Here is a 23,506-nt window from a genome sequence, read left to right as displayed (position 1 = left end):
CTATTCTTTTATATACTTAGCTGCTTACTACCAGTTATCACTGTTACCTTGGGCCCAAATTTCTCTTTGTACTGTCACTTGCTTTATATATTTCTTATTGTTTCAGAATTTTTTATTCCTGGTGAATTGCTCTATTTGTCATTATTGAAGCTCACTTGTATCTCAATATTTATTTTTTTACCTTAAAGTCAATTTGATTTATAGTTTCATTTGATTGGCATTTTCTTATTCCATCAATTTAAACTATTACATTGTTATTAAGAAGTGTAAAAACCACATAGTTTTTAAACTGGCCAAGTTTACTGTAACTAGTGACATTTGGATTTCTGTTATTTTGTGTGATTTGTTTTTTGCTTCTCTTTGCCTTCAGTGGGGTTCATTTTATGAACTACAAATTGCTGCCTTCCTACTTATTTACTTTTAATTTAACCTAATCCTTTTTATCTCTAAAACCAGTACACCAGTCCTTTCAGGTTTACACTGCTTTACCACCACAGTGAACTTAAATAGGAAACCAAATGTAGTCATTTGCCAATGCTGCTGGACACAACTGGTTCAGACTGCCTTCTGGCATTTGCAGGTTCTGTGAACCATCTTGAACATTTTTTTTTACATTTAAAAAGGGAGAATTGTAAAGGATAAAAATGAGAGGTACTTACAATCAACAGACATTCCTTCTTCACCTCTGGAAGGCTAAGTCTTTTCTGTTTAATTACTAGTGACTTTGGTTTTACCAAAAAAACCCAAACCAAAAAACAAAACCCTAAAACAAAACCTAAATCCTATCCAGTTCTTCCCAAATTCAGGATAAGATGAATAGGAATGAATGCCGATTGTTAAGCCTTCTAGACTTAACAAGTATTTATTTGCATTGAAGCTTAGTTTATAAAGTGTTTGAAATATAAATATTTTTCTGGACAGAGGGTCCATTAGCCTTTGAATGCTTTTAAGTTGTTCTATCCCTAGAAGATTAAGCACCAAATACTCTAGACCAGGGGACCTCAATCATTTTCTTACCCTAACACCCTAAACGACTTGACACATTTTCGTCAGGAATAGCAATTCTCAAACAGAGGAGCTTTATGAGACTCACTGGGGCATAGAGCTCCTCTATGCCTACTGAAAATTTCTAAGGTCATCATATTGACTTATTCCTGTTTTCTCTTCCAGTATAAAGCTAAATTACTCTGACAACACATCCAACATTAACAAACTATTTGTTTACAAAATCAATAAATAGCATCTGAAGGTTTGAAAAATTTGCTCATTTAAAGACCCTCCCTTATTAAGTAAATTTTTTTAAATGTCTCTAATGACTTGTCCACAAACCACCATCAAGTCAGTTAAGTTCAATATGTGACAATTAAACCTCAGGTGTGCAAAACACATAGTTCAAGGAACAAGTAGGTATAGACTTATTATAATTACATGACTTGACAAGGTGCACTGTCATCCAAAAATGAATTGCATTTATTATCAATTGCTATTTGTTCACTAGTATGAAGATGCCAATTTACATACACAGAAAGTATTTTATATACTTTGATCCTGCCATATGTAACATTATTATGGATGTTTGTGAACCAAAATTGTATGCCAAATTTATATTCCTAGAATGTTATCAGTGTAACATCACAAACCATTCTCATGTCAGCTTGTTGAAGCTGAGGGTCTATTACATGCAAAAATCAGTTGATTATTTTTATAGACACATCACACTTGGTTATGATTTTCTGCATTGCACTGGTTACTCTTTGTATTGAAAACAAACTTGGAAATTACGAAATGTAGTTTTCTTAAAAACAAAATTATTAGCTAATAGGAACTAAACCACCAGAAATTCTTTTACACTAATGACTAGAGTCAGAGTCACAATAGAAATTATTTTAATAATGGTTGAAGAAAAGAAAAAATGACTTGGATGCCATATTAGAACTAAAACAATTTGATAATTTCATTAAAAAACTGCTTTATATATTGTAGAATTAAACAATGGCTTCATCTTACCAAGTATAAAAGGTAACCACTTTTAATGTGAGTCTGCTTCCAAGACATTAAGCCATAAAATTTTATTTCAGAGAAAATAGTACAACACTTTAAAGCATTTCCTAGATTTCCCTACCTTCTAATGACATTTTAACACCTTATTCTGGATGGGTCCATATGATTTCAAGAGCATTTTGACTCAAGGTCTTAGAAGCACAAAATTTAGGAAATTCTAAAAACAAAACAAAACAGGAAGATGCACAGAACATGTATGTAAATCAGAAAGAACAAACAATGGAAGGTGGCTAACCCTTTAACAATTTTGAATTTCTGACCCTTATTTTGTCACACTGGTATCTGTATTAAAAATAAGGAATGTTGGGTTTCTTCATATATGATAATTCACAAAACTGACCTCTTTTGGTCCAGAACTACTTAAAAGTATTCTAAGGCCAAAATACGAAAACTCTAGAAGCCATTATTAAATTTTAGAGATACTACATGAGGAAACTTACAACACGGCTTTTCAGGTATGAATTTATAAGAGTCAAAAAATTCTTCACAGTAATAAGATTTGGTGTTTAGAAGGCAACAAAGGCAATAAAATTAGCTATCAAAGGGATAGGATAGCTGTGAAACTATTTAAAAATACACAAAATGAAAGACCTAAAAAATCATCTAAAATAAAAAAACCAAAATGTGCTGGAGAAAAATAGGATTATACAAGAGCCTAGAATTGGATGAGAGAATAAATGGATCAAGATGCACCAGAAAGATCATTTCCATTTATAGTTTATACACTATAAAAATAAAACATACTGAATTTCCCTTATCTCTGTACAGGATGGGTCATTTTTAGGTATCTATATACTTCCTTAATAATCATCCTATAACTTAGGACAGTAAAAGATTCCAAAGCAAAGATTATACTATTAATTTTTGTTATGGTTATGGATTTTGACCTGCTTGACAGACTGAATAAAATGCTCATCATTCAATTAGCTTTTTTGATTTGAAAGTTCCGAGTCCTTTAATAATGTGTTTTAATAGATGTGCTTTTTCTTTTAATACTTACTCTAACAATATGCTAGAGGTAGCCTTAGGGATCTGGAAGATGAAAGAGCCATTACCACCTAACAGGTACTGACCACTGTGCCACAGAGGTTAAGTTTTCTTCTTCTAAGCAGCTTCAGTTTAACGTTCTAAGAATTCCAGGTGCCTTTTTATTTAAAGTGTGAAGCAAATACCCTTGAATTCAGCAAGAAAAAAACTTAGACATCTGGCTGTAGTATTAACCCAAAGCTGGTTTTTTTTAGGAAACACAGGAGTATATGGAAGAACATAAATTTTATTAGTACATTTAAAATTAGATGAGGAAGCAAAATAGCTGAAGTTTTTTGTTTTGGTTAAGAGTTTTGGTCTTTGCATTAATTTCTGTTACTTTTTTATTGAAAGAAAAGATTATGTGCTCCCTGGGAACTTTTAAAATGGTAAGACCTTAACAAAAAAGGAAATTTCAAACCTGCTTTTCTTTTTTGATCATCAAAATTCTGTCTTCTGAAATTGATGGCTTTAAAAGATTAGTTTGCTAAATGGTAGTTATGAAAGATTGTAGAGTAAGAGCATAATATTAGAATCACACTTTAAGCACACTACCAATGACATTTGAAGTCATCAGTGGCTAACTTTAATCAGTGCCATCAGATTTTAAATATTGATACAATCAGTAATGCTTATCATTAATTTTATAGAATCAGATATCACAGGCCAAATTCTACTTAAAACTTCCTAAGTCTAATCACAAAATAACATTTAATTTAGAATTGAAGTTTTCTGGTTGTAAAATTCTAAAAGGTGAGAAAGGTGAAGTTATATTTGTCTTGTCATTTAAGAATCACTTCTATGATATTTAAGATCAATGCCAAGGTTTCAACTGTTAACTACCAAATATCACCTGTTAAAAACAAAACAAAATCCTAATGAGAATGTTTATAGGCTTATTACAACTCAAATTCATGAATACAGAGGAATGGTTCTATTTTGGCTCAAACTGAAGTCAGCTAATTTGATCACTGTATTTGAATGCTCATTGTCTTTAAGTATTGATAATTTTTCAAAACAGTTCAAGATGTCCTAATTTGGATAAAATGTTTTCATACTTATTATATAAAAATTGAGCCCCAAGTTCATTAATATAGCTATCTAGGAAGTAATCATAAATATACTGAAAATTGGCCGAGAAACTCTAAGAAATCTTTATTTCTTCTTAGGAAAAATCTAATTAGTTACACTCTTTTAAACTGCGATTATTATCTGTTTATTCCAAAAGCCCAATTCTTTGGTGTACTGTTTCTAGTTGTTTTAAACTTAAGAATTCTGTATACTGCTAAAGGAATTAAAGCATCACAAACTTTGTGTTAAATAACTTTGTTATTTAAGCAATCTTTGTTTTTATAATCACAGTATGATTGGCTATCAGGAGGTGGATTTGGAAACCAAGTGATTTATACTTTTTCATAGAGTAAAAGTGTATTTTAATCATCCTATTTTCTACATACTTAGTTCATATTTGATTATAGGAAAACATTCTAATTTTCTATGTCTTTTCTAAAATAACTTCTAAAATAGTGGCTTTTTATTTTGAAAAAAAATTTTTTTGTCTAGTACTGCATATATTTCCATGCAGATTAAACTGAGCCATACCTTCTACCCCGAACTGTTAAGGAGAACATATTTTTCTTTATATTCAGTAAACAACTACATCATAAGGTTAAACAGCTTTTGAAAATATCATTTAAGTTGGATGAGTAGGAAAGCATACATCTTATCTTTGGATGTATTTAACTTATCAAGTGAAGTGTTATATAAATGTAAGAATTAGAATGTTATAGATCTAAAACACAGAACTACATAAACCGATTTAAGAAGGAAGGGAAGATGTCAGATATATTAGGTCAGATGCAGAAAGGGTTATTTACACATTTGTTCACAAGTTTTGGAGTTACATAGCTCCTAACGAAGTGGGTGGAGATTTTCTTGAAAAGCTTCGAACTCCCTAATGTGTTCTGTTGAAATACTCCTTCATAACTTTGAAGCTCTTCCTGAAATGAACCTATATATTCAACCTATAAATGAAAACCAACTGATGCTTTAAAAAGAAAGTATTTAATTACTAGTGGATATAATTAGTTCACTTTAAGAGTATTAAGACAAGGAGAAGTTTAAAGACTAGAAGACATTAAAAATATATTGGGTCTATTTGATTTTTTTAATGCAAAAAAGGGACATCTCCCTCAAAAAGGATGAATAAAAATCCCTGCAAAATGCACTGCTCCATATGCTCCCCTTTCAGTGCAGACTACATTGTAGAAACAAAATCTCTCTTAAGAGAACTATTTGTGAGAAATAATGACTATCCCTAAAGATATTAAACTCTCAATTTTTACTATGTAAGAAAGTCATTATTAATTCATCTTAATATAAAGGTTTTAGCTTTGGGAAAAAGTGAGCCTTTCAAAATTTTAACTTAGGTTATTAATCTAGTTGATTGGCATGAAACACAAGTGCCATGCATGGTCTATGCCTCTCGTAGGTCTGAAAAGTCATTTCAGACTGCTCCCATACTTAAATGGTTTCAAGCCTCTGGACAGAACTGAACAACGTTAACAAGTCTGGTGATGAAGCACTGATTAAGTCTTAAAATATCATAATTTCACAGTCCCTTGTCCCATATAATATATATAAGAAGCACCAAAACTGGAGCCAAGATCTGAACAGGTAATGTAACAGCAGGAACTATAATTTAATCACATCATATCATATTACACTTATGTAACATTCTATGCCTGTTGATATGTGTAACATAGTTAAGTTTATTACAAGCATTATTTCCTAAGACTTACGGTATAAGTACTTCTTTTCAAGTATTACCGCTTAAGTGTTTATCTATTTCTTAACATTATGTAAATCAGTGATAAATGTATATAATGCAGTACATTGTGCCATTTCTCCCAAACCTGTGTTCAGATATTAACAAAGTCAATTAAGAAAAACAAAACAACTATTAAAACTGAAACAAGGCTATCAACATCACACATGAACATCTGAGTCGGTCAATAGCATTTGCCCCTTAACATGAAGGTATTTTCATCAAAAATGCCTCATCTTTAGGCTAGTATTATGTTAGCAGCAGCTGGTCTTCAGGACAAATAGATCAGAAGTTTCAAGTGAAAATGACACTGAATTACTCTTGAGGAAACATCAATCCACATTACTAATAAAAGATGCAAACTGCTGGTGTCACCTTAACATAAAAATTGTGTGTTTTCCCTTTCAACATGTGATTTAGTTCATTTATGTGATGACAGCACTTTGGAGTTCTCATGGCACACCAATAAGATTATCTGTTTTAATATTTAAATTATAACTACAATAACTAGAAAAAAGTCAGTGCCTCGGTGGCTTTAAACCACATCAATTTCAATGTTTTTCAAAATGATGATGCAATTAAATCTATGCTTCTGCAATAGTGCAAAACAGTATCCTCTCCTAAATACAGGAGCTGAGGTTTATCCAAGTAGAAGCTTTAAATAAGGTAGATTGTTGCCAACTATATATCAGTCTCGCATATTTGATATAACATATATTAGGAAAGCTTAAACTGACTTATAAATCTATTCTCAGCTAAAGCTTCACATAAGCAGCAATGGAAATGAACAGAAGTGCACTCAATATAAAACACTTTTCAAAACTACTCCAAAAAACAAATGACAAAACGTGGTTAAGAACTGAACGTATGTTGTGTGTACCACATGTAAAAGGAAGAATGGACCTTGGTGATTGCTTGCACTGTCTGAATTATGTGAAGGTAAAATTAAGACTTAGTCCACTTCCATCTCTCCAGAAGATTTAGGATGCTGGGAGCTGTCTTTTGTCATATCTGGTTTAGTTTCAGTCCCACTCTGTCCATCCGTTGGTCCATTGTGTTCACTGTTAGCTTTTGTTTTGTCTTCAGCAACCTCTACTTTTGGTTTGGGCTTGTAAATGATGGGGTTACAAAAATTATCCAGTTCCTAAAGACATGAAGAGAAGTGATTATATTAAAATTACTACAGAGTAAGTTACTATTAAAGTTCTAAATTCCACATTAATGTGACATTCCTGAATTTATGTTAGCTCAGATAACCAAGTTTCTTCAAATACGTCAATGAAGCATTTACTTCTGGGTTAGTGCATGTTAGTGCTGACAGAGAACTCTTCAATCTTTAATAATAATATTCTTTGTATATAATCTCCCTAAAAACTTGTTCTTCATAATTTAAATATAGTTTACTTAGGAAGAAATAATTTTTAATTTATTCCTTTAAATTATGCCTGATGCTCTGTTATGAGAATTCTGTCAAATAACACCTATTTCATAAACTGATATTTACACAAAAACAGCTTTAATAAGTGGAATTATAGAACTATGTTGAAGGAAAATAAGTCATGAATGTAAATGCAACTTAATAATTTAAAATAAATACAATGTGTTTTCTCTGCCCTTATTTCTTTTTAACACAGAAATAAAAGACCATTAAAATCTTTCAAGACCAGTGTCACAGAGATTGGGAGAGGGAAGGAAAGACAGGGACTAACATCTTGGGGGAATGTTTTGTTTTGTAAACGTTTATTTATTGCTGAGAGACAGAGAGAGACAGAGCATGAGCATGGGAGGAGCAGAGAGAGGGGGAGATACAGAATCCAAAGCAGGCTCCAGAGAGCCCAACGTGGGGCCCAAACTCACAAACTGTGAGATGACATGAGCGCAAGTTGTACGCTTAACTGACTGAGCCATCCAGGCACCCCACTGGGGGAATGTTGTAGTGGCAAACTGCTCTTATCACACTCTATATTTCATCTGATTAGGAGTAAATTATTATAGCTTTGTTGCAAAACTTTCTCAAAAGGAAAACATTTTGATTTGAAAAAAAAAACAAACCTGAAAACACACTGAATCAAAAAAAAATCAACCAGAATTTCATCTTCTACAGAGTAACATTAACGTTTTGGGGAGCATCCTTCTAGATACATGTCCACGCACACACATATATACAAACCTACAAATCTATGAACGTGCTAATTTATATAGCGAGGTAACTTTTCACTCAGTACATTGTACTCATCTTTATATCTAAATATAAAATCTGTATATCTAAATCTTTATATCTAAAAGATATACGTTGTACTCATCTTCATATCTAAAATCATGTAATGGTTGCAAAGTGTTGTACAGATGCTTCCATTTATCTAGTTTCTTACAGGTATTTGTGTCTTTCAACTTTTTGCTAATTTACCAGGAAGGTTATCTTCCTATACTTGTGTAATGATTGATTTAGGATGAATTCCTAGAATTATGATTTCTGGGTTAAAGGTACGTATACTTCCTTTAAATTTCTACACATATACTGATACAAAAAGAATGAAACAAATTCAACCAAGCTGCTCAGGGAAAACATCCGTTTCTTCACACCCTTGACAACTTGTGACAAAGGTTATGAATGTAAACACACAACCATGACCAGTGAAAAGAAAAGATGGGTAAAGGAGAGTTAGTAGGATGAGTTATGTATGTTTTCTTTTGTCAATTGCTTCTCTGACGTCTTTAATCATTTTTCTACTTAAATGCTAGTTTTATTGTAAAGTTCATCTCAATATTTTTCACGGTGTTTTCTATGATAATCTTTGATATTTTCACTAGTAATGTTTTTTAGGCTGGAAAGTTTATCTCAGAAATAAGATTTTACCATAGAATTTTACAGATTTCAAATGATGTCAAAAACCTACACTGCAAAGTTTTATAATGGAGATTTAGAAGTCTCATCCAGTCTAGAAAAGTCTGACATATATAACAGTAAGAAGTTGTCACATTGCTTTACTTCACTGTGTAGTAAACTTAAAATTTAAAAACACAGCCTCATGTGACTAAATCAAGGAACAGAGATGTCCCACCTAGAAATCTTTTTTTTTTTTTTTGCAAAATTAAAATTTAGCCTTAAATTTGTTTTTCTAAGTTCTTTTGCAAACTGATTATTGCTTAAAGTATGGCTCCCAATAAAAGCGTTTAATGGCTTGGGGTGCCTGAGTGGCTCAGTCGGTTGAGCGTCTGACTCTTGATTTTGGCTCAGGTCATCATCCCAGGGATGTGGGATCGAGGCCCACACTGGGCTCTGTGCTAAGTGTGGAACCCGCTTAAGATTGTTTCTCTTTCTCTCTCCTTCTGCCCCTCTCCCCTGCTTGTGTGTGCTCTGTAAAATAAGAAAAAAAATGTTTAATGGCTTGAACCCATTAAAAAGAAAGTTTCATAGTTACTTACCTTTGACTTTGCAACTATTTCGGAGACTTTCACCACAGGATCTTGAGTGAGACTTAGTTTGTTCTGTGCATTCATCTTACTATTCAGCCAACTCATGGCTTCACTGATATATTTTTCAACTTTTTCCACTTCAGCTGGATCTAAATGATCATATCTTTCATCCTATTAAAAAAAAGCCTTTTACTTAATAGAAAATATTTCCATAAGCAACAATAATTTCCGTTTAAAAGATTTAGACTCTTACTGAACGTATACCTCCCACATACCCATGTGAAGAAGCCACATACAAATTACACAAAACTGAAGAGACTGGGAGAAAGAAAAAAATCAATGTGGGTTTTTAAAAGGAAAGTCTTTCTGAAGAAGTCAGGTTTTTTCAAAAAACGACTAGTGCAGAATATTCAAGGGAAAAGTACTTAAGAAAGAAGCTGCATGGAATTCAGTTGTTAGGGAATAAAGAGAAGTAGGGGAATAAAGGCATAGTGCAAGCTAGACAGAAAATTCTCAGTATATAACACAACAACAGTTCTTGATAAAGAGAAGTACATAATAAAATTTTGTCTGAAAAACACAACTACAGCTACCACATACAGAAAGTAATCTAAGAAGTCAGGGTTTAGGATGGTAATCGTGAGAAAGAAATGGCAATGCAACAGAAAGAGGATCTCCTGATGGATTATAGATGGGACATAGAAAATAAAGAGAAAGGGAAAAGAGTACTCCAAACCAAAGAACTGGGAGAATGGTGATGTTGTGTTTTACAACTATAAAGCTTCATCACGTATTCTTCTGCTTGTAGAAGACCCAATTTCTGGGTCCCCACATTTTTCTGAATTCCCTTCTACTTCATGGATCACATCTTATATTCCTTCCCATTCATCCCTTCACATGCATGTTTTAAAAAGATATCTAGCCTGAGCCTCTTCCCTGAATTCCCAACTCTATATCCAACTTCCAACATGAATTTCCATTTATAAAGAATGAAATGACCACCTATGTTTCAAAATCCTGATTACACCCCCAACTACTCCTCCCAGTTTTCCCCATCTCAGTAAATGGCAACTTCATCCTTCCAGGCCATATCCTTGGAGTCATTTTTGATTCCTCTGTCACATTTACATAAAATCTATTACCAAATCTTACAATGTGCAAACATCTGACTACGACTTTCCCCCTTCAATATGCAAGATTCAAGCCTCTATCATTCCTTGTGTTATTCTAATAATGTCTAAATGAATGTTTCTACATCCTTTAAAAAATGAATCATATCATGTTACTTGTATGTTCAAAAACCTCCAATGGGGGGCACCTGGGTGGCTTAGTTGGTTGAATGTTCAAATTTGGCTCAGGTCATGATCTGATGGTTCATGAATTTGAAGGCTCTGCATCAGGCTCTCTGCTGTCAGCACAGAGCCCACTTTGGATCCTCTGTACCCTTTTCTCTTTGCCCCTCCCTTCTTCATGCTTTCTCTTTCAAAAATGAATAAACATTAAAAAAAAAAAAAACCTCCAATCAATGGTTTCATATCTCAAAGCCAAACTTTTATGATAGCCTACTAGGCACTAGGTTCTAATCCCATTCCCATTGTTTTAAGCCACACTGGCCTCTTTGCTGTTCCTTCAACACATTTTCCCCTTGAGGTTTTGTAACTTGCTCTCCCTTTTTCTACAACTTTTCCCTTACAGTTATCTTACACCTTGAGCCCTCCCTTCCTTCAGTTCTCTCCTAACAGTATATCATCTTATTAGTCTGCCCTTCTCACAAATCTCCTCCACCTTTGGTGGTTCCTTACTTTTTCAATAGTCCTTTATCCCTATCTACTTAAAAAAATTTTTTTATTCATTTTTGAGAGAGATAGAGTGTGAGCAGAGAGAGACAGACAGAGAGACACACACACAGAATTTAAAGTACACTCCAGGCCGTCAGCTGTCAGCTGTCAGCACTGAGCCCGATGCGGGCTCAAACTCACAGACTGCAAGATCATAACCTGAGCTGAAGTCAGACATTTAACTGACTGAGCCACCCAGGTGCCCCCGTATCTGACTCCTTTGAAGTAACTTATTTACTGTTCACCTTTCCCTACCAAAGCATATTAGAAACAGGTTCAATGTTTTGTTTGATGCTTGTAGTTCCAGCATCTTGAACTGAAGACAGCACATAAGAAAAATTCAAAATCCCTGAATGTAGGTGAAGTCTCGTCTTGCTTTGGTATCTTAAACCTGCATACTCAAGACTGCTAAAGCCTGGGGAACATGGGGCCATGTATTGTTATGTGGATGTCCAATGCCATATTTGAAATATTCTTGGTGTTTTTATTTGTCTGCTTCCGTCTTACCTTTCCATTATCCTTCTATTCTTTGTACGTGTATGGACATTTTGGACACTGACAGCAGTGGACACATTCGCAATCAGTGCTTGGATTCTTCTTTCTGGTTGGCTGGATTGTAATCTTATGTTACAAAATTTACAAGTCTATTTTGTAAAGCAAGCAACCTCTTTTTACACGTTGTGTAGTACAAAGTAGCATAGGTGATAGGAGTTTGTATGTTAACTTCAGACTGTTCAAGTTTTAATCCTAACTGCATCATTTACTACCAGTGTAATCCTTGACAAATTGCTTAAGCACTGCAGTTTTCGTATGATATATCCTTGTGAGATTAAGATAATCCATGAAAAGTGTTTAAAATTCACTGTTTGGTAAACATAAGTTATTAAGATAACCTGCCTGAATCTGGTGCTACCCTCTCCTGCTTACTGATGCAGTTTTAACTCCCATGATAAAAACTGGGGAAATTATAGTGAATATTTATTCAAAGTAAGGGCGAGCAAACTTGTCCTGCAGGCCAAATCTAACCTGTTACTTGCCGTTTTTTTTCCCCTGCGTTTTTAAATAAAGTTATTTTGAAACACAGCCATACCCATTCATTTACGTACTGTATATGGATGCTTTTGCACTTCAATGGCAGATCTGAACTGTTAGCCTGTAAAACCTAATATATTCACTATATGTTCATTTAAAAAAAGCCTGCTAACCTCGAGTTTAGGGGAAAAAATGGTAAGCCTAATTTTGTCATATCTTACTATTATATAAATGATATTTCCTTTTGGATGTAACTAAATATTTGAAGCTTAAAAACAGTTGGCAGGTTAAGGGTATATAGATTTGGGTGTGCATCTAAAAGAATAAAGGGTACAGGAGATCACAAATGTCTCATAGACTGGAAGACAGAGAGCAACCAAAAGCAAAAGAACAAAATAAAGTCTAGCACTGTCCAGTCTCCAAGAGGCCTATAATAAAAAAAGTTCCAAGAAAAATTCTCTTTCACTGTATCAATAATGAAATCTCTAAGAAGAAAATGATAGATTTAGTCACTGGATTGAAGTGTGGGTTTTAGGTAAAGAGATTAAAGCAGCATAACTGCACTGTATTTTAAATATATTAGTACCCTTTACAGTAATTTTCTAATAAAAAGATAGGGGTGCCTGGGTAGCTCAGTTGGTTGAGCATCTGACTCTTGGTTTCGGCTCAGGTCATGATCTCATGGTTCATGGGATTGAGCCCCACACAGGGCTCTGCACTGACAGCGTGGAGCCTGCTTGGGATTTCCTCTCCCTCTCTCCCCACTCTCTCTCTCTCAAAATAAACAAATGTTAAAAAAAATAGTAAGTTTAGAGTACAAGGTCTCCGGAATTTGGCAGTAACGACTGCTACAGCTTTGTGGCTGAGAACTTATTACCCCATCCTACCATGTACTATAAAACACATGCCATCAGCAGCAGCTTGCCCTGTGACTTTAATACCTTGTTTCTGTATGCTTCTATCACTTTCATGACAAGTTGAATCTTTTTTCCCAAGTCGTTTAAAGCTTTTGGTCTCTCTTCATGTTCCATGTACCTCATCTGAATAGGCTGGCCATATTTCTATTAAGAAAAATTTTTGAAAGAAAAAGTTATTAATCGAAAATGACTTTTAACAGAAGACAAGTTTTATTGGACCCTTACATGATGATGAATAGGAAAGAAAGCTGGCCAGATCAAAACATGCCTTCTCTATTTCCCTTACATGAAAATAAATTCCAGTGATTATTTCCTTATGCAATCCTACAGGGATGCCTAATGATTTATGTCTTTCATTTATTAAGATTACCACTTCTTGATTCCTGTCAAATCCAAAGGCAACACTTTTAATTCCTTCAAAGTTGTGTTGAAAATTTCCAAACCTATTAGCCATAAAGACATTATCGCATGCAGAATTTATCTGACACAGGTCGCAAATACTTCTATTATAACTCTGTAAGCAACACGATTACTAGTATTTCCAGATATTCAATATTATCTTTTGAATATTATTTATGTTTGTTAATTAGATGGAAATCCTGGATCTGGAAGTATAGCACTTAAAAAAACAAAACCAAAAAACAAACCTTTGGCCCCTTGCCCCAAGTGCCCGGAATGTTAAAACAGCCTCCGGAATTTTGAGGAAGGGGATGCATTAGAAGAATGAATACCTATTTTCTTGTAGATAGTTTATGTACTTAAAAAAAATCAGCTTATTTTAGAATAAGTTTAGATTTTCAGAGAAGTTACAAAGGAAATAATAGAGCATCAAGTACTTCTCACTGCTTTCCTCTAATGTTAACATCTTACATATCTTGTATTACCACAGTATATACAGTTGTCAAAACTAAGAGACCAACACTGGTACATTACCATTAACTGAACTCCAGACTTTAAGTGGATTTCATAATTTTCTGTTCCAGGACAACATATTGCATTTAGTCTATTTACATCATACATTTTACTGTAAATGTTTCTGAAAAAGGACCAAGTACTGCCAACTTTTAAAAGCCACCCCCCCCCAATACTAAGGCCTGTGAAAACTTGTACAACATTCATTTCTATGGTTACTTATATATTTGAGGTGAAATAATCCTTTTTGAGAGCTGCTGGGCTTTTTAGTTATTTCTACTGACTTCAGCTGCCTGGCTGTTCCTACTACCCAAAATACATACATTCTTTTAGGGAGATGGGGAGTAACACCACCAGCAAGCTAAAATGTGATAAAGCCTAGTTTTGCTATAAGATCAGCTTTCCTGGTTGCTAATTATTCTGTTTGAAAGTAGTTTACTGGCATGAAGACAGTTACAACTTTTGCAAGATACTTGCTTTTGCTTTTAAGTAACTTCTCTTATACTCTGCTCACCCAATCCTAAAGGGCTGCCTTTTCCCATATCCTAGGAACCCTATCAATATCATCTATGTATTTCCCTTGCTACTCAGAATGGCTCAGGGACCAGCAGCATCAGAACCTCTTAGAAGCTTGTTAGCAATGCAGTATCATGGGCCCACCACCTCATATGTACCAAATCATAGTCTGCACTTCAATAAAAGCCCATGGCAATTCATGTGAACATTAAAGTACTGCTATGATGCACACTAAGAAGAAAAGACAAATTCCTGTAATCCTTGTAATCTGAATTTAAAAGTATTTTTTTCAGGGTAGGGTAGGCAAGCAGAAAGAAAGGAGTAATAGTGATAGTTTCTTAAAATCATACCATTGACCTAGAAAAAGGAGACATGGTTGCTACATCTCCGTATTTCTTTGTGAAAGAAACTGGAATTTCTTCACTGGCCAGGTGTCCACATCAGTTGCAATGTGAAAATACAAAAGGGCAGCGTATACTCCTCAAAATCACGGCACAGTGAAGGGGGGAGAAGCAGAGAAAGGGTGTATCCTCCAGTGGATAAGAAGGGATCAGGTTCACAAATCACTTCTTAATAACATTTCAGAAAAAAATGCCTAATGTAAAAGTGGTCACATTCCAGCCATCTGCTACATATTTATATCTGAGTGTCTGAATAAATATGATTATACATTATTTAATTTCAGTTATCATATAGCATTACTGACCTCTAAAATTGCTTTTAAGATTAGAGAACATTTCTTCTTACACATACCTTAGTATTTTCTAATGTATTTATTAAAAATAGACAATGTGCTTCTACACCACAATTTTTAGGAAAACAATGTTCTATTCAAAATTAACACGGACTTTAAAAAATTTACCTTTAGTTCTTGAAGCTTATCCACATAAATTTGTTTAGGTTGGTCCTCTCCTTCTTCATAAAGCCAATTTTCTGTATCTTCCAATATTGTAGACAGTTTATTCAAGTCCTAGTTGTACATTGAAGAGACACTGACTGAAAATGCTCTCCTTAGAAGTTATCAAAGAAGGACAGACTATTTCTCAAGTATAAAAGATTAAATTTCAGATTTCTCTGGCTTTTTATTCATTAACATGTTTTTCACCATACTTCTGCAATTAGGAGACATAACTAAGAATCATTCCTAAATGTGGCTCAAGGGGATTGACAACAGTAACACATTTGGTATGTTTGTTTACATAATTCGTATTAACACTGTCAAACAAATAGTTCTAATAAAAAATTATGTAATTTAGACTTACTTCTTGAGTGATGAATTTTTCATAGACTGTGCCCAGCTTGTCTCTAAAATCATATACATATTCTTCAACAGCATTCTTAGCATCATTTCTTTCTTTCTCTAATTTATCTTGCATTATCATCTTCCCCTATTCAAAATGTTCAGATTAGCTATTAAGAATATGCACAAGAGTCATCAGGGAAATGCATATCAACACCACAATAAGATCATCACCTTACATCAATCAAAATGGCTAGAATCAAAAAGATAAGAAATAACAAGTGTGGAGAAAAAGGAACCCTTGTGCAGTGTGGGTGGGAATGTAAATTGGTGTAATCACTGTGGGAACCAGTATGGAGATTCCTCAAAAAATTAAAAATAGAACTATATGATTCAATAATTCCATTATTGGGTATTTAGCTAAAGAAAACAAATACATGAATTCAAAAAGATGTATGCACCCCTATGTTTATTGCAGCATTATTTACAATAACCAAGATAGAAACAACCCAAGTATCCATTGATAGATGAATGGATAAATAAGATGTAAGATGTGGGGTGCGTGTGTGTGTGTGTGTGTGTGTGTGTGTAATGGAGTATTACTCAGCAATAAACAGTATGAAATCTTGCCATGTGCAACAACATAAATGGACCTAGGGTGTATTATACTAAACAAATCAAATACCGTATGATTTCACTTACATGTGGAATCTAAAAAACAAAACAAATGAATAAAGAGCAGAAACAGACCCATGAATAGAACTAACTGATGGCTGCCAGAGGGGAGAGAAGTGGGAAGATGGGCAAAATCAGTGAAAGGGAGTAGAGATACATGCTTCAAGTTATGGAATGAGTAAGTCACGGGGATAAAAGGTACAACACAGAATATAGTCAATGGCATAGTAATAGTGTATAGTGACAGGTGATAGCTACACTTGTGATGAGGATACCATGATGTATAGACTGATTTAATCACTATGCTGTACGCCTGAACCTAAAGTAGCACAATGTATCAACTAGACTTCAATTAAAAAAAAAAATGCATTAGGGAAATGCAAACCAAAACCCCTTTACACCTACTGGAATGATTATAAATCAAAGACATGGATAGTGTTGGTGAGGATGTGAAGAATTTTAAACCCTTGTACACTGCTGTTGGGAAAGTAAAATGCTGCAGTTGTTTTGTAAAAGTGTGGTGGTTCCTCAAGAAGCTAAATAAAGAATTACAATATGACACAGCAATTTCACTCCTAGGTATATAACCAAAGGAATTGAAAACAGGAACTCAAAACAGTTATTTTTATGCCAGTGTTCACTGCAGCATTATTCACAAGAGCCCAAAAGGTGGAAACAACTCAGCTGTCGACTAACAGATGAATGGATAAATGAAATATATATATAAATAATAAAAAAATATTCTATTATAAAAAGGAATAAAGTTCTAATTCATGTTACAACATGGATGAACTGTGAAAACATGCTAAGTGCACTAAACCAGACACAAAAGGAAATATTGTATGATTACATTCATAGGAGTTTTCTAGAATAGGCAAGGTCACAGAGACAGACCGGGGGATGAGGAATAGGGAAGAATAGTGAGTTATTAATGATTACAGACACACTGGGGTTATGAAAAAGTTTTGGAAATAGACAGTGGTGATGGTTACACGAAATTATGAATGTAATTAATGCCACTGAATTGTTGTGCACTTAGTCGAAATGGCGTATTTTATCAGTTTAAAAGATTAGTAATGTGTAATATACCAAGTCACTGAATTGTACACTTTAAATGAGTGAATTGTATGGTATATGAATTATATCTCAATAAAGCTATCTTAGGGGTGCCTGGGTGGCTCAGTTGGTTGAGCGTCCGTCTGACTTTGGCTCAGGTCATGATCTCAGGATGAGTTCGAGCCCTGCATTGGGCTCTGTGCTGACAGCTTAGAGCCTGGAGCCTGTTTCAGATTCTGTGTCTCCCTCTCTCTCTGCCCCTCCAGAGCTCATGCTCTGTCTCTGTCAAAAATACATACACATAAAAAAAATAAAGCTATTTTAAAAACCAGACATAGTCTATGTCATGGTACATACTAGGGTTCAATTCCTTGGCTCCCCATTTATGAGCTTTGAGATCACAGGAAGGTCACTGAACCTCTCTAAGTCTCAGTTTTCTTGCCTTAAAACACAGAATACTTCTATCTATCTCTTAGGGCTGTTAATAAGATTGACATAATTCAAATGAAATTTTAGTATAGTGCCTAGCATATAACTCATGCTAAATAAATGTTAGCTCTGGGAGAGGATACAGTATAGTGGTTGCGATGCTGAGCTTTGGAGACAGACTACTCATCCCATCCAAAGGTTACTCTCTGGCCACTAAATCTGGTAATTTAGTATACCTGTTCCTGTTTCCTCATCTGTAAAACACAGATCTCTAACAGTACTTCTACCTCATAGGTTTGTTGTGAGGATTAATTAAGATATCAAAGTGTTTTAAACAGTTAGCAAACATGATTGTTTTAATTAAAGCAAATAAATAATCTGAGGATTGTAGTACTTGAACAAAATTTTCATTTCAACAGAAACACAGTATTTTAAACAGAAGACTACAGTGCACTGACACTTGGAATTTAAAATAAACATTTAAAAACTTAAGAAAAGTTTATACATTCTTATACTTAAGAATATTTATACACAGAATTTGCCATAGCTGCACTTGCCTACAATTCATTACTTTGGGAAGATAAGTCTCAAAACTGAATTACCCATGGTTTCCAGGAATGTTTGCTTCACAGAAAATTCAGCCTTTAATAGTTAATGAATAGACAGTATGGGTAGGTACTAAAAAGAGCAAGCACTGTAAAGTCAAAATATCTCAAAGAAATTCCTAGAATAATGTGCAGCAAATGGGAGAATATGAGGCACTTCAAAGAAAACTCACCTTTAACGCCAGCCAAGCCTATAGAAATTAGGGACTAGTACTTAAATAAAAGTTTTAAACATAAAATTACTTCTTATACAATTGCTAGTCAAGAAACAAAACCCTATTCCTCAAAAGACTATAAAAATTAAACACACAGACATGTAAAGAAAATTTCAAGAATGACAACAGATCTTAAAAAGTATTAAATGGAAGTCAGAAAACATTTTGAATAGAGCCTTGACTTTTAAGAACAATACATTAGAAGAGGGGGGCTGCGAATACTTCCCATATGATGTCTGCTGGGTGTTACTGTTACACAGTAAAAGCAGGTAAGAATCATTAGTACTGTTTATAGTGAAGACAACACATTTTTCACATAACTATGATGAAAGCTACACTGTACATAACATAATATACAGCTCAATATTTTGTCCAAAATAAAGTAGTTCAACGATTTAATAATTCTTTATGAGTTATGGACTAGTTCTAGGGGGGCCTGGGCGGCTCAGACAGTTGGGCGACTGACTTTACTTAGGTCATGATGTCACAAATTGAATTCGAGCCCCATGTCAGGCTCTGTGCTGATAGCTCCGAGCCTGGAGCCTACTGCGGATTCTGTGTCTCCCTCTCTCTCTGCCCCTCTCCCACTCACGTTCTGTCTCTCTCCTTCAAAAATAAACATTAAAAAAAAAAAAAAAGAATTATGGATTAGTTCCCCAAATTGGGGGGGGGGGGAAATAATCACTGACCTCTACAAAGATTTTAGAATATACTACCACTTATTTCAACATCAACTCAGATTTATATACCTCATTTTCAATGTAGCTGTTGAGAAGATCTTGGCCCAATTGTCTACACAGGCTACTCTGAATAGGCAGATCAATACTCTTGACTTTTCCTTTTTTAATGGTCTGGTTTAATCGGTCTTGTTTGTCTGAGGAAGCTGACTGCAAAAAAAAAAAAAAAAAAAAAAAAAGTAAGAGAAGTATAAATTTCTAAAACTAGCTTAAAAATAGATTTAAAAAGTGATTTCACATAAAACAGAAATGTAAAACCAAACAAAACTATTACCCTTCTACTAAAGACTACTTTAATACAGATAGTATTTTATACTGTGTACACTAAATCTTTCTACATAAAAAATACCGGGATGGAAATGCAAATTAAAATCATGAGATGCCACTTCATACCTACTAGGGATGACTGTAATGAAAAAACAACAAAAAGAAAACAAGAGTTGGTGAGGATGTGGAGAAATTGGAACCCTCATATATTGCTGACATGACTGTAACGTGTTGAAACATTCTGGAAAACTGTTGGGCAGTTCTTAGGTGATGAAAATGCTGAGAAAATGATTGTGATAACAGTTGTAAAACTGTGAGCATATTGAAAACCACTTACTTATACACTTGAATGGATGGATTGTATGGTATGTAAACTATATCTCAAGCTATTAAGCAATTAAAGCAAAAAAAAATCAAGTAAATCATATGTTTTCACTCATGTGGGATCTCAGAAACTTAAAAGAAGAGCATGGGGGAAGGGAAGGGGAAAAAATAGTTTCAAACAGAGGGAGGCAAACCATAAGAGACTCTTAAATACAGAGAACTGAGGGTTGAAGGCGGTTGGGGGGTGGGGAAAATGGGTGATGTGCATTGAGGAGGGCACTTGTTGGGATGAGCACTGGGTGTTGTATGTAAGCGATGAATCATGGGAATCTACTCCTGAAGCACAGAGCACACTGTATACACTGTATGTTAGTTAACTTCACAATAAATATTTTAAAAAATCAAGTAAAATAAAAAAATCTAGAAAAATGGGTTTCAGTTTGTATATTGCTTGAGAGCCCAGGAATTAAAATGGAATCTTTATAACCTCTGGAAAAAAAATCTATACAATTAACCAACACAGATTAAATTCTTAGTTTAGAAAAATCCGTTGAAGATGATATTTAGAGCACATTCATCTGTGTGACTGGGTCATGGTCTCCCTTTTATCAGCAATGACTGTCTCGTAAAATTATGACTCTCAGTAAAAAAGTTACCCTTTAAATTTTTACTTTCAAAAATATTTTTGCACAAAGCAAAATATTTTATGATATGTAGCAAAATGCTTAGAGTGGTTAATTTTGAGATGCAAGGTTCTGCCAATTTAAGTTTTCTTCATTTAGCTTATTCCATTTCTTATTTTTCTGGGATTATATGGCTTTTAGTAACACAAAAAAATTACTGAAAAACACATCTTTTTTCCTACCAGAGAGATAATTTTACTTTTATTATTAAGGTTCATTCTTTTAAAAATTCTCTATAACTCACTGAATTGTATTTACTCTGGTTGTGTCCTTCTATACTTTTCCACAGTTCTAAGGTTTAAAATATCAAGTGTATTAAAAGCATGCATTATAAAGTGAATACATTAACTCGAAATAGCAATCTCAAAAAGATACCCCCATAAAACCAATAAAACACACCTTTGTTTTGGTTCCTGTATGATCAATTTCCTCTTCTGGGGTGTGTTCAGCATGACATTTTTGATGCCCTCCTTCTTCTTGGTCAACTTGCATTTTATCCTGGAAAGAAAATACATAATTTGTAATATTGGTAGTGTCTTCCTTATTATTAATAAACAGCATCTTAGAGTACAAATCTGCTTTGAAAAGTGTGAACATAGTAAAGTAGAAGGTTGTTTTTCAAATGAGAATAAATACAAATAAACAGATTAACAGGTCAATAAAATAAAATGACCTATTTGATGCTATGTGAATGAATAGTTGCATTCACCTATAGGCAAATAACTACAAAATAAATGGAAAACTGTTCTCAAGTTAAAATTCACCAACCAAAAGTCACAAACATAAGCTTACAAAAAAGAACATTAAACTTGACATGAAACATGTTTATATGAAAAATATTTACAAATGTGAGAAAATAAAGATATAAAATACATGTATTACATAAATTCAATTATATTTTTAAATGTAGTAAAATACTCAATACATTGAAACTGTCAAAGTAGAGGTCTCCGAATTAAAAAACTTCAAAGATTTTTTAACGTCTAGAAGACAAATTCTCAACCAAGATGACTGTCAAAATAGACTCTACTTGGTAAATAATCAGAAGGAATGGATTTTTCTGGTCTTTTTTAACCTTACTTATGACCATCCTCCTAAAAAGAAGAAAGCTTGGAATTCAGGAATCAGTATAATTTAAGTCTTCTAATATATCTGGAGTTAAGCAAATACAAAATACCCCAAAGGCGATCATGAATAAATGCTTATTTGTACCAAAGAGAAAAATAAATTGGGAGATAATTTATACCAGCATTCTTTGTAGTTAAAAGGTCAATTATTAAAAAAAAAAAAGGTCAATTATTTCTGGTATTACACCCCACCTCACCCCTTGGCACCTTCCAACTGTACAACTTCCCTCCACTGATTGAAAAGAGGTAAAAAAAAAGTGATAGTGGTCAGTTGGAGTAATGCAGTAAGACACAAATACATTGTTAACTCTATTTAATAAGAAAGAAATGCTACCAATTAAGTGGCCAAAATGCTTGATCACTTAGCATTTTTACTTTATACTTATTTGAAGAACTCTTCTATTGTGAATATATTGAAAGATAAACAATATAAAGTGGTTAAGGTGTTTCTAAAACTTCACATTCAGAACCCAACTCTTTCAAATAAATTCAGTTCTCAATGTATTTGTCTACACAGTATTGTCCTCTGTGCCATCAAAGGCATTAGTGACCCAGCTTTCGTTAAAAAGTTTGGTCTAGGTATGGTCTGTAGTATTTTCTTATAAGCCGCTGATACCTATTCTGCAAGTTTCATCATGGTGTTTTATCTTACCAAAAGTAGTCAGCAGATTGTTTTCGGACAACAGGAGAATTCCTTCCTTGAATGGTCTTTTAACAATTTGTTGACAGAAATGTCAAGGGGATGCAATTGCCTAGTCATGCCACTGGGAAGAGCAACCAAGTTCACACACGTACAGGCGATGAGAACTATGTCATGATGACTGCCATCGGCAATACCAATGGTTAAACAATAACCATTTGCAAGACCTACCCCAACTTCAGATATATTAAAAAGTGGAAAACCGTGCATCTCACAATTAATTTGAGAGTAATCTGTTAACCTTTTAAAATGATTTAAGAATGTTCATAGGAATATTATCCATAGTGGGGAAATTAAATAAAGGAAGTGCCTCTAGACTCTGGCTTCTCCTATAGATTTTAAATTTCAAGAGGGTTGAGATCGTTTTTTTGTTCAGTGCTATATCCAAACACACATTTTAGTGCTTCTAGTTATCTGCTGGATGAAAAGCACTTAAGAATACAATCCAGAATCATTTTCATGAACTATAAAGGCTTTAACCTGATTTGCCCCTTGATCTACCTTTCTTAAATGTTTTTTCTTGCTGCTCTCTCCACCTTCTCCACTCCTATATCTTATTGATCTATCAGCTACCCTTATATTTGTTACAACAAAGAATACAAAAAAGAGCTTCCAGCCTCAGGGGCTTTATACCTGTTACTCACTCTGCCCAGACAACTACCTATCTTCAAACTGCTTTTTCATCCTTCAGGCTGGCTTACCTGTTCCTTCCTCACAGGTGGTTCACCTCATCACTATCACATAGTTAATTTCCACTATGCACCCCCCTTCCATTAATTTCCTCTATATAGTATCTTGTTGCTTCTAGCCTGTCTTTTCCCACTAGAATGTAGGTTAACAGATGGATGCGGGGACCTTTTCTTCTTTGCTTAACCACTGTATCCTTAGTGCCTAAAACAGCG

The 23,506-nt window shown here is 34.1% G+C and overlaps 1 protein-coding gene across 1 annotated transcript in view; it reads right to left on the bottom strand.

Annotated features, from left to right (window-relative positions):
• Window positions 1–1,452: 1,452 nt before the first annotated feature.
• Window positions 1,453–23,506, bottom strand: part of HSPA4L (heat shock protein family A (Hsp70) member 4 like) — a 54,057-nt gene continuing 32,003 nt past the window's right edge. Inside the window, exons 13-19 of the mRNA XM_047091277.1 lie at window positions 21,177–21,275; window positions 19,516–19,653; window positions 15,809–15,934; window positions 15,409–15,516; window positions 13,143–13,262; window positions 9,341–9,502; window positions 1,453–7,058 (exon numbers count right to left, since the gene is read on the bottom strand). Coding sequence (XP_046947233.1) covers window positions 6,867–7,058; window positions 9,341–9,502; window positions 13,143–13,262; window positions 15,409–15,516; window positions 15,809–15,934; window positions 19,516–19,653; window positions 21,177–21,275 — 945 coding nt within the window. The 3' untranslated portion in view covers window positions 1,453–6,866. The remainder of the gene's footprint in view (window positions 7,059–9,340; window positions 9,503–13,142; window positions 13,263–15,408; window positions 15,517–15,808; window positions 15,935–19,515; window positions 19,654–21,176; window positions 21,276–23,506) is intronic.

The sequence above is a fragment of the Lynx rufus genome, unplaced genomic scaffold (assembly GCF_022079265.1).
Source record: "Lynx rufus isolate CCGP_SWC_20201006 ecotype Redwood Valley unplaced genomic scaffold, mLynRuf1.p SCAF_3, whole genome shotgun sequence".
NCBI classification, from domain to species: domain Eukaryota; kingdom Metazoa; phylum Chordata; class Mammalia; order Carnivora; family Felidae; genus Lynx; species Lynx rufus.
Note: the sequence above shows the minus strand (reverse complement) of the source record. Positions and strands in the feature narration are given on the sequence as shown.